This window comes from Sander vitreus, chromosome 15, assembly GCF_031162955.1.
Source record: "Sander vitreus isolate 19-12246 chromosome 15, sanVit1, whole genome shotgun sequence".
NCBI classification, from domain to species: domain Eukaryota; kingdom Metazoa; phylum Chordata; class Actinopteri; order Perciformes; family Percidae; genus Sander; species Sander vitreus.
The window spans coordinates 1,441,559-1,453,455 of NC_135869.1; the positions used below are offsets into that span (position 1 = coordinate 1,441,559).

Below are 11,897 nucleotides of genomic sequence, written 5' to 3' on the forward strand. Positions count from 1 at the left end.
CATGCAGCTTCCGCCGCTCGCCCCCACCCCTTGAAACCAATGCGCGTATCAGTCAAACGCACGCTCATGCGCGTGCGTGTGTGACAGGCACACGCAAAGGTGCAGGTATTATAACTACTGACGTCTTTAACGTTAGATGTAAGGTGGTGTCAGACTTTAGTCTGTTCAGATTCTGTTCAGTGTCTTCTAGAGGACGGTAGGCATTAATCTGCCTCATGAACTGCTGGTCCATCTCCATTGAGTCTCACAGCAGCTGTTAAATGTCGGCAGGTGAGAAAAGAAGAGTTTGGGATGACTGATACCTTCACACTCAGTGAGCTCAGAGACAGGTAGAACTGGTCTGGGGAATCACCCCTCGGCTCCAACAGTCCTGCAGATTTCCGGCGGTGTCTCTTTACAGTCCTCACTTATTCTTTCTGACACTTAAATCGGTCTCCGGGGCGACAGTTTGCTTTGAATTATGACACTTCTGCCGGTTTCCTTGTCGTGGTGGAGTTAATAGTTTTGAAGCCATTAGGTTCAAATAAAGCTGGAGTGGTGTCTGATTAAAGATCTCTAGGTTAGAGGGTCGGGTATGGCGCTTCAAAACAAAACAAATCTTCTAGAAAGGCCAGTTCTTTAATAAAAAGTCAAAGGTACAAGCCTGTGTGTAGAAAAGAAGACTCCGACTCCCAGAGTGCGTTTCAGTTCTGTGTGGATGCGCAGAGGCTCAGATTCAATCAACCGAACAATTGCGTAAAAATACTTTGTTCAAAGCATTCTCATGAACAGGATCGTATGGTGTCGAACAAAAAGGTTATACAAAAGAATTTGTATGATAGCCTACGAGTATTATGGTGACTGTCTGCCGGTCTTGTTACGACCGGTTAAGTTTAGGACAAGACAGTTAAACGCTCTTTACAGCAACATTTAGCTGAGAAGAAGTGACTGTGAGCCGGCTTCAGAGCACCGTGAGGGGACGGCCATTTACGAGGCTGTTACAGTTGAGTTTAGTTATATTCTTCACTGTTTCATGTTAGTAGATATAACAATGATAACCCGGACTATGACGGAATATTAACCATATATTAGCCCAAAAGCATGTCTTTACAGCAGCATGGCTAACACCAACAGCGAAAGTAAAGTTACCCACAATACATCAGGTGTATCACGCTACGGATCCCAGAGTAGCCCAAAATACACAACAAGTTTAGCCGACAAAATAACTTGTTAAATATAGGCAAAAGATTGTAGTTTGGATTTAAAATCACCATGAACACCTGTTTTCTGGGTGAGAGTCTGGTGTTTTCTCCTTAACTTCTTCAGGACATGAACACCCATTTGCTAGGTCAAAGTCTTGTGTTTTCCCCTTAACTTCTTCCAGGACATGAACTATGCTCCTCCTCTTGAAAGCCCTGTGTTTTAGGAGCCAAACATCCCCCCCCCCCCGACCTCCTCCCTATGAGGATCTTCACACTCTTATACAGCAGAAGTCTATGTGCTGCTGACAGTAATAAATACGTGGAATGCATACCAATTGCAGACATTATGCAATATGTACGAATGCTTCAGGCTGAGTGGAAAGGCTGAAACCTGCCGAGTGGCCCCCTGGGGTTTGGAGAGCGGCCTTACCTTGGCCCGGAGTATTGTGCAGTGCAGCTCGCTGGAGCTCTGCTCGTATCGAAGCTGAAACTCCAGCGTTCCCAACGCAGCTGAGAAGATAACAGGGAGGAGACAGACAATTATCACAACTGATGAAAAAAACATGACTTCAGTCAGCAACAGATTGTTAAAAATCAGTCAGAATAAATGAAAAGCATGCCAGAGAACAGAGAAATAGCTCAGCATGCGTTCAGTAGATGGAAATTCAATTTAGTGGAGCAGCAGCTGTCACATGAATCCCAACACAACACTTCACATGTCAACACGCAAAATCCTCTTAGAAGCAGAAGAAACACATCCGTCTTACAGACATGCATACATGTTCCCCAACACACACACAACCTGGTGTTGTTCCAGCGCATTATATAAATTGATCCATACGACCTATGATTCACAGGGATTAGAACAAAACATTTATTTTAGGCATCAGCTCCACCAACAAACCTCTGCTGCTTACGCAACACTTTGTGTTCTTATGCTAAACTATAAGCTCCTGAAAACTGCAGTGTCTTTATCAGCCTGGAGTCTTTCCCACATCCTGTTCAGCTTCCGTTGATCTCAAACTGCAACATCTGTTGGACGGTCAACAAGTGACTTCAAAGACACGGAAAAGAACCGCAGAGAGACGGCCACAGAGAGACGGCCATAGATAGACAAATGAAAAGAGACGGCAATAGAGAGGCAGTCGCAAAGAGACGGCCATAGAGGGACAAATGCAAAGAGACGGCAACAGAGACGGTTGCAGAGAGACAAACGCAAAGAGGCAGCCCGATAGAGACAACTGCAAAGAGATGACCGTAGCCGCAGAGAGAGGGCGTAAAATGACTGCAGAGATAATAAAAAAAACAACCACAGAGAAAATGCTGTGAGCTGTTTGTAGTGGTTTTGTGTCTCTCAGTCTGGGGGTCCTGCTCTCATCTTGGAGGGGTGGGGGGGTCTTGCTCTCATGTTTGAGGGTTAGGGGGTCCTGCTCTCATCTTAGAAGGGTGGGGGGTCTTGCTCTCATCTTGGAGGGGTGGGGGGGTCTTTATCATGTCTGTGGGGAGTCTTTTGCTCATAGTGGGAATAATATGTCCCCTCTCTGTTCCCGGTGTAATTTCCCAGAGGGGATTTCTGGATTCCTGTTATTTCTCCTCCATAACTGAAGAAAATTAAATGGATATCATAAACAGCTGCTGTCTGAGACACTTCACATCATTTGCATCTTGTTTCTGAAACCCTGGTCGTGCATCAATAGCAGCACATCAGCAGCCGTTTCTGTTCTGCATCAGAAAATCTCATCGTGAGCCAGGAAAAGACTTGAAACCTGAAAAGATAATCAGGTTTGCAGGGGTGGAACGTAACCATAGGCGTAGATTTCTGGGGATAAGACGTGTTCAGTAAAATGTTTCCAAACTAACAGATAAATCTCAGAGTTACGGCGTGTGGATGAACACAGTTTCTTCTCTTCGCCGACTCGGACTACTGCAGTCCTCAACACAAAATGGAAATAAAAAAAGCTCCATGCACTTTTCGTTTTCAATTCTGAATGCTTGTGGTTTTAATTCCTCCCACCTACGCTGACTCCCAGCTGCCCCGGGCAGAGATGTTCGGCTGCTGTAAAAACATCCTGCACAAACAAACGCAGTGCTTCAGCATCCCGAAGACGTCACCGTGCAGCGAGAACACTCTGCAGAGACTGGGGGGGAATCTCTGCAAGGATCTTTCTACACAACCTCCAATAAAAAATGTTAATGTCTGTTATCTTTGATCAAAGAGTTTTAGTTACAGTCTGTCAAACTCTGATCAATCTCATTATAAAAAACTAAACAGTGTGACTGCTTAACAAATACAAATACAAAACTACTACAAAAGGACACAAAATGAAACAAAGGGATGACCACAAAGACAACCACAAGAGACGCATAATGACTACAGAGATCTGAGCCTGCATGCGGAGGAGGAAATCTCTGCAGGGATCGTTTGTGCACAAAAGACTCAAACTCCAATGACAAAAAAGTTCTTTGACATTGAATGTGTCTTTTGTGTTTGATCAAAGAGTTTTAGTTACACATATTTCAAACTCTGATCAATCTCATTATTAAAAACAAAACAAATCATGGGCCAGTGACTGCTTAGCAAACGCAAACACAAAACAACTTTAAAGAGACACCATGGGCCCTATTTTAACGATCTAAGTGCATGGCGTGAAGGGCATGGCGCAGGTGCGTTTAGGGCGTGTCCAAATCCACTTTTGCTAGTTTGATGGCGGAAAAAAGGGTCCGTGTGCCAGGCGTTTGTACCTTGGTGCATTGCTCTTATGATGGAGGATTTGCACTGTAATATATTTATATGTAATCTTTTGCATGTTTGTGTGCTGCTGCGCTTCCCTGTGTGTGTGTGTGTAACAAGCATAGTGTGCGCACGCTGTGCACGAGCCTAGGCGCATTATACTAATTTGCTCCTAAAATAACAATGAAATGGTGCACTATTGACTTTAGACCAGGTTTTTGTTGGTCAATGGCGCGATCACTTCCCGCCTCAAGATAGCAATACGCCCAGAATGCACCTGCACACACCTGCCTGTAAGACCAGCACGCCCATGTGCGCAAAGATGGGCGCAGGTGCATTTGCCATTTAAACGACGCGGTTGCTGGAAGGGAAATTGACAACTGCGTCGATATTAAACTAGCAAAGACACTTGCTTCGGGCTTTGCGCTGCGCTACGCCGGGTGGAAGATAGGGCCCAAACAACCACAAAGACCGAATGTAACGACCACACAGAAACAAAAGTGACAACGAGACGCAAAAAGACCACAAAGAGGCAAGAGAAGTCCACAAACAGACCCAGAACACCACAAGAGAGACAAAATACAACGACCACGCAGAGACTGACCACAAACGATGACAACGACAGGCAAAACAGCCACGGAGACAAAGAAATAACCACAATGAGGTCAACCCTACAATATCGCCGCAACATCGACATCGCATTCAAAAATATTGTGATGCCTGATCATATCGTCCAGCCAGACTACAAATAGACACAAAATAGTTTTGTGTGTCTTTCTGTTTGGAGGTTTTGCTCTCATGTTGGAGGGGTGAGAAAGGTTTCCTTTATTTTTGATCGAGTTTAAGTTACGTTAGACAAACTGTCAAACTCCGACACTCTAACGGATTTCATTAATAAAAAAACAGAACAAATCAACTGTTTAACAAATGCAACAATGGAGGTTTTGCTCTCATGTTGGAGGGGTGAGAGAGTTTCTTTTATGTTTGATCAAAGAGTTTTAGTTACGTGAGACAAACTGTCAAACTCCGACACTCTGATGGATCTCATTAACAAAACTAAACAAGTCATCGACTGTCCAGCAAATGCAAAGGACCACAAGAGACACCAAACGACTACAGAGTCAAAAAAACAACCGCAAAGAGACGCACAAAGTCAAAGACGCAAAAACACTACGGAGACAAAAATGACAACAAACAGATGCAAAAGACCCCAAAAAAACAAGAAAAACTAAAAAAAAAGAACCACAAAACAACTAAAAAGAGAAAAGAAACGCTCACAAAAAGACAAAATGAGACACGTTACCATTGTTTTGTATGTCTTTCTGTTTGGAGGTTTTGCTCTCATGATGGAGGGGTGAGAGAGGTTTCTTTTATGTTTGATCAAAGAGTTTTTGTTACGTGAGACAAATTGTCAAACTCCTCAACTCTCTGATGGATCTCATTATTTAAAAAAATTAACTAATCAACTGACTAACAAACGCAAACGACCACAAGAGACGCCAAACGACCACAGAGTCAAAAAAACAACCGCAAAGAGACGCACAATGTCAAAGATGCAAAAAGACTATGGAGACAAAAAAACCTGATAAGAAATAGATGCAAAAAGACCCCCAAAAAAACGAAAAAAAACCACAAACAAAGACAACCACAAAGCAACTAAAAAGAGACAAGAAATGCTCACAAAGAGACAAAATGAGACACGTTGCCATTGTTTTGTGTGTCTTTCTGTTTGGAGGTTTTGCTCTCATGATAGAGGGGTGAGAAAGTTTCTTTTATGTTTGATCAAAGATTTTTAGTTACGTGAGACAAACTGTCAAACTCCTTGACACTCTGATGGATCTCATTATTAAAAAACTAAACACTTCTTCAACCAGTGACCGCAAAACAAATGTGATAATAAAAACATGTTAAGGAGAAAAATAAAAACCCCTAATTAGCCTTTTCTTTAGAGTCTGAATCACAGAAGAAACATCGGCAGCTTTGAGACCAGAGTCATTCATCTCACTTTGTTCTCCTGAAGCGACTGCAGTGACGATAGAGAGAATGAAGGCGTGATCTGTCTTCATTCATCCATTCAGTAGAGTGATGGTTTAACCCCAAAGCCAATTCCAACAGGTCTGAGTCTCTAGAGCACAGATCATGTTTTTTTTTCTGCCGTCTGATGCCTCGTCTGTTTCAATTAGAGATGGTCCAATACCATTTTTAGCTTCCAGGTATTGTTTCCGATACCTGAACTTGTGTATCGGCCAGTCTTGTATAAAGTACTTTAACGTGAAATTTTGAGCATATTAAACACTTTATTTACTGCACTCTGGTGATTTTTTTCTGCAACAATTTGTGTTTTTTTTTTGGGGGGGGGGGTTTGGGGGTTGCACTGGCCAGTTTTGATTATTGATTATTGATTTGATTTGATTATTATGCCTAACTTTGCTGTAGTCGAACAGTTTCCTGTCAGTCAACTCTACCTGAAGTCTACATGGTGAAACATCATGCTGAGTCATGCAAAAAGCCGCCACAGGTGTGTTGTGACGCACAGTAACACACACACAGTAACATGCCGACAGCGAGGCTCACTGCAGTCGTCACTGTCGGAGCTGTTGATCTCCACCGACGTGTCCACGCTGCTGGTCAGAGACAGAGACCCGCCGCCTCCGCCGCCGGGCCGGCCGTGGGCCAGCAGCGGAGACAGCAGGTGAGCCCCGCCCACCGTCCCGGACGCCACGGAGCCAGGGCTGAGGGCCAGCGGCGAGGAGACCGGGTTGGGAGACAGGGGGCCGGGGGAGGTGGGGGACAGGCGAGGGAAGTAGGCGGAGATCTGTCGGATGGGTCTGATGGGGCCGGGGCAAACGTCGATGGCCATGTGTTCCTGGATGGAGATGCTGAGCTTCTTTCCTCTCCGCACCGTCATAGAGTCTGGAGGAAGAAAGGCACATTTAACAAAACGGTAACAATTCAACAAGGTGAGGCAGGACATATATGAAGCCTTGTAAACTTAATGGCTAAGAAATAAGGACTAGGTATGGTGACTGAGAGCTGGAAACCACTGTGTGTGTGTGTGTGTGTGTGTGTGTGTGTGTGTGTGTGTGTGTGTGTGTGTGTGGTTGGGTTTGTGTTTCAAAAATGTAAAAGATATATGTGGATGAGTGGGAATGAATGGTATATGTGGATGAGTGGAAGCATGGAGAGCGTATGGCGGGGTGTATGTAAAAGTATGAGCATAAGCATGCATGAGTGTGATTTAAGATCCTGTGGAGAAGAGGAATACTGTTACTAGTAGGAGTTGTACTCTGATTGGAGTATGCAATTGCACAGTATGCTGGTATATGTAGCTATTACTTCTTGATGAAAAGAATTACAATAATTAAAAAAAACGGTAATCTAACTCCGGACCAAGGTCAGCATCCGGACCAAACTGCAAGTAAATCCAGACGCAGTAAATACTTTGTGTTATGAAAAATGTCTATTGATAAATTAATTGTTTGTGATGTTGAATATACGTCCAAAAATTTGACATAAACCAATAATCCTTTGAAAAAAAGCAAAAAAATAATAATAATAATAATAATTTAAATACGGTACAAAATACCTTTACCCAAATCTGTCAAAAAGTTGAGCAGTAAACACAGAGGATGTATGTTGCTTAGAAGTTAAAAGTGAGTTGATGAAATGTTATTTTGTTATTGCCAATTGTAAGAGCCAATTAGTGCCCTTGGTATAAATAGGAACCAATCTTTGGTTCCTCGGGTGCAACCCGGAAGAACATACAGTTTTTGACCACACGCACACCAACACCACAACGCCACAACACCACACAATGGCGACCCCTGTTGATGCTGTACAGACGCTGGTAATTAACGGTGAGAAATAGAAATAAATAGAGCCAGAGCACGTTTTTCTCCCATCCAGGAATGCTGTGTGGACTAGCCAGACCCTCCTCCGCAGCAATGTTTACATTTGTGACGCATTTATAACGTTTGGCGCTTTTTTTCTGTCAAATTGACTGTGAACTGACTAACAGTCTATTTCTGTTTGTTGTTTCATCTGAGAAAGGGAGCTTGTGTCCCACACACACACACACACGGCGTCTCCGTGGTGTGTTCAGGGGCAGATTTATGAGTGTTCACTGCTGTGTGTAAACAGCTGTGAACAGAGACACACACACACGCACATACACACACAACCACACACACACACACACACACACACACACACACACACACACACACACACACACACAGCATTACGGCTCCCTTTGTGTCCTGACAATTCAACATTTCCACTCTCTGTCTCCGTTGGGAGTCATTAAAGTAAAACTGTGATGGCCGGACTTGACCGTTTTGATTCCTGATGTAAAAGGAAAGGCACACCAACGCTTGTTTTCATGTTTTGACACAATTTATCCCCCAACAGCAGCCTCAGCCAGCCGCAGGTAAGTGACAGCCGACGTTTAATGAGGAGTGTGTGTGGGTGTGTGACACATGAAAAGAGGGAATAAATTCAATATGTGCAGAAAAAGAAAGAGGCTGGATATGCCAGTGATCTTATTTCAGTTTGAGAGAGCAGAGAGAAAAGGGACAGAAAGATAAACTGAGCAGGCAGTTTAACACAAAGGAAAAGTAGATACAGTATAACAGAAGACTTATACGAGCCAGTTACACGACCAGAACCACTCAAGGGTGCGAAGGCAGCTCCCTATAATGAGGTTTCCATATTATTACACAGCAGGATCAAGTCCTGAACACACGGCTTTCAAACCGGGGAGCGGAGTTCACTTCCCGGGGAAGTCGACAGAAGCAAATCAAGCTACAATGTAAGTTAATAGTAATTGTCCAGCTTGTATTAACCTTCACAAAAGTGCTTGTTTTGCCGCTGACAGACTCAGATTATTATTCTAAGTGTCTGACAACATTATGGGAAGGATTTCTAAGGACATAGCCGCGGGAGCGTATTTTGAGTCCGGGGTGCTGACAAATTTTCGAGAGTGACATTTTCAGCCAGAGTCAACCACCACACACCACACTGCATCCATCACAACACTCCACAAGAAACACAAAAACAATAATGAAATCCAAAATCCAAGACAGGGCAAAACTAGGCACGGGTAGTAACGCAGGAGATAGGCACAAAGCTACGACAATGGTACAGAATAGGCCTACTACAAGCTCAAACACTGAGCCACAATATAGAAAGGTATAAAACACATCACTGAATTAAATTAAATCAAATCAAAAGTTAGTCGACGCGTCGTCTGTTGCTGGCAGAGTCGCTGTGGGAGTGGCAGGTGTAGAGGTGCTGTGTTAATTCTTTCGGTTACAGTTGCTGGGTTTTCTGACTCAGGTCTATTAGTCTTTTTAGCCTGTGATTGATTTCATGAAGAAATCCAAAATGCACTTTCGTGCCATGTTAAAGGAAAGCTAACTTCTGTACTGTTGACCCGCCGGGAAAGTTTCCACAACTATCTTCACTCATGAATGAGAAAATTGGCAGAGTCATTCTGATCAAATTATGTGTTTATCTCTTACCAACCAAATTTGCAAATCAAATTATATTTAATTGTAATGAAAGGGAGTAGGTTAATATCAATAATCAATTCATTAAAATACATGTATGTAATTTTTAATTATGGTTGTAGTTTGTCTACCATTCACTAACAGAAAGGTCGACCTCCTTAGAAATCCTTTCCATAATGTTGTCAGACACTTAGAATATTAATCTGAGTCTGCCAGCGACAAAACAAACACTTTAGTGAAGGTACACACTAAAAAACGCTGGGTTATTTTAATAACCCAAATGCTGGGTTAAGGCTGTTGGGTTTTAGGTTGGGTGGATTTGACCCAATGCAATGGGTTAAACGAAAGCGAGGCTCATTCTTCCACCATTTGCATGAGTGTACTCGCCACTTGGCCATTTCTGGACACCAAGACGTTGACGACCATAGCTCCGGTAAGGGACTGTTCGTTATTTAACTAAGGGGCCACCGGAGGAGTTTTGTGGCCTCTAACTTAAAAAGACTTGACCCTCCCCTCGTCAGTAATCATTTTCCTATGACCCTCCAAAATGATTTGAAGAAGAGGCATGACCCTCCCCTTGCATGCAAGTTTGCACTTAACAAAGCCATGATGTACAGGAGTTAACCTCTGCATTCTCATCTTAAACATCACACTCCTCTGTTATGGTGTGGTGGCCATTTCAGTAGATTTACTCACTAACATTGTTGTGGAAACACAATAAGCATGGAAACTAAATGCACACTTCATGCATTACTGCATTACTTCAAATATTAAGTATTACTCCTCTAGTAAACTAGTATTCACATGAAATAAAACAATAAAACATTGAGACCATTCAGCAAAGGACAATGGGAAATAACAATTCAACACTGGTTGCTATGGACTTGTCACTAGGTTTCGTCATTGTATATTTTAGCACATAGGTAAAGGTGCCAAAGCTGAACATTATATTCCAAAACACATATGTTTATTTATAAAGCAGATTTAGAATTACACTGTAACAATTTAACAATTCGCCTTTATGAAATCCAATCGTGGCACGGCTGTTTTGGAACGCAATAGACAGACGCTTAAATTCAACTAAAATGTAACGTGAACAATCAGTGTTCGACCTACAGTCTGTACAGCCTCTCCAAACTCACCATAAAACGTTAAGACGTTAATAAAAGTAATCCACAGTGATCAGTAAATCCACAAACAGAGTCACGGTGTATCCAGCAAGGCCGATACGAGCATCACATTCACCAACCAGCTCCGAACAGGTGAACGAGGCCTCTCCACTTCGCCGTTTAAACAAAGTGGAATAAACGTATACAAGTCCAAATCTACGCAAAACCCGCAATCAATTAGTAAGCTGACATCACATTTATATACATGGCATTTGGGAAACCTTTATTGCAAGGTTGGCACGGCAAGATGTCCAGACTAGTGCAACAGTAGCCCTAACTTTCGTTTTTTGCGCCCTTCTGCTCCCATCGTCAGCCAGGTAATATTTTTTTTACTAAAGCAGTATATGAAATCAGATGTATTACCTACCACCATTTAGTTGTTTTGTGTTATTTAAGATATTTATAAAATATCTGGTCATGCCAGACGTAATTATTCCACTCATTTTTTAAACAATGCAATTACCCGTTTCAGCCCCAGCAAACTCCGCGTATGCGGTCAGACCCATCTGCTAGGGGGTTTCAGTTTCGGGAAAGTTTGGAAGAGAGAGCTGGCGTCGAAAGACTGAGCAGTTATATAAATAGATAAAGAAGATAGTGTTGCTGTACTTATTTCTAAGTTCCTAGTTTTGTGTGAGTGCAACTACCAGTAAGTAATACTGACGTTTGTTATTCGTTTTGATCTTGTAATAATGTTACACTGTGTTTATTGCAATGCGATAACTTAGTGGCACGTTGCTGCTCGTTATTGTAATGGCGGAGCCTCGCGCTGCACGGGTGTTTGTTTATAACACTGCATATTAACGGAGGTGTTGCTTTGCAAGCCTTACGTGTCTCAATTGGAAACCATTATATGTTCTTGCACAATGTGTAAACGTTTATGTTAAAGAAGAATTCTGCAATTCATAATTATTATATATTCAGCTTAATTTAGCATGTGGTGTATCGTTGCAATTAATGTGCAGCAAATTAATCTTTGAAGAGATATAGTGTACTAAAGCATATCTAAGTTTGTATTTGCTTAGTAATGAGCATTTATTATGACACTGCATTTAAGTCATATATAACAAAATTATAATGTAACTTCTTGTGTTCTTCACACTTCTTATTGTGTTTGTTTTATTATATAGGTATATAATACAAGCATAAATCAGTATATATAATATATATATATATATATATATATATATAATAAATCAGTATATATAATAATTAGATGTCTAGCAGGTGCTAGACATCTAATTATTATATATACTGATTTATGCTTGTATCTCTGTTTCAGAACCACACACACACTTGATCATGTATT

At 42.1% G+C, this 11,897-nt stretch overlaps 1 protein-coding gene across 1 annotated transcript in view; it reads right to left on the bottom strand.

The window, feature by feature from the left end:
• Positions 1-6,820, bottom strand: part of doc2a (double C2-like domains, alpha) — a 110,314-nt gene extending 103,494 nt beyond the window's left edge. Inside the window, exons 1-2 of the mRNA XM_078269740.1 lie at positions 6,487-6,820; positions 1,612-1,691 (exon numbers count right to left, since the gene is read on the bottom strand). Coding sequence (XP_078125866.1) covers positions 1,612-1,691; positions 6,487-6,820 — 414 coding nt within the window. The remainder of the gene's footprint in view (positions 1-1,611; positions 1,692-6,486) is intronic.
• Positions 6,821-11,897: the final 5,077 nt, after the last annotated feature.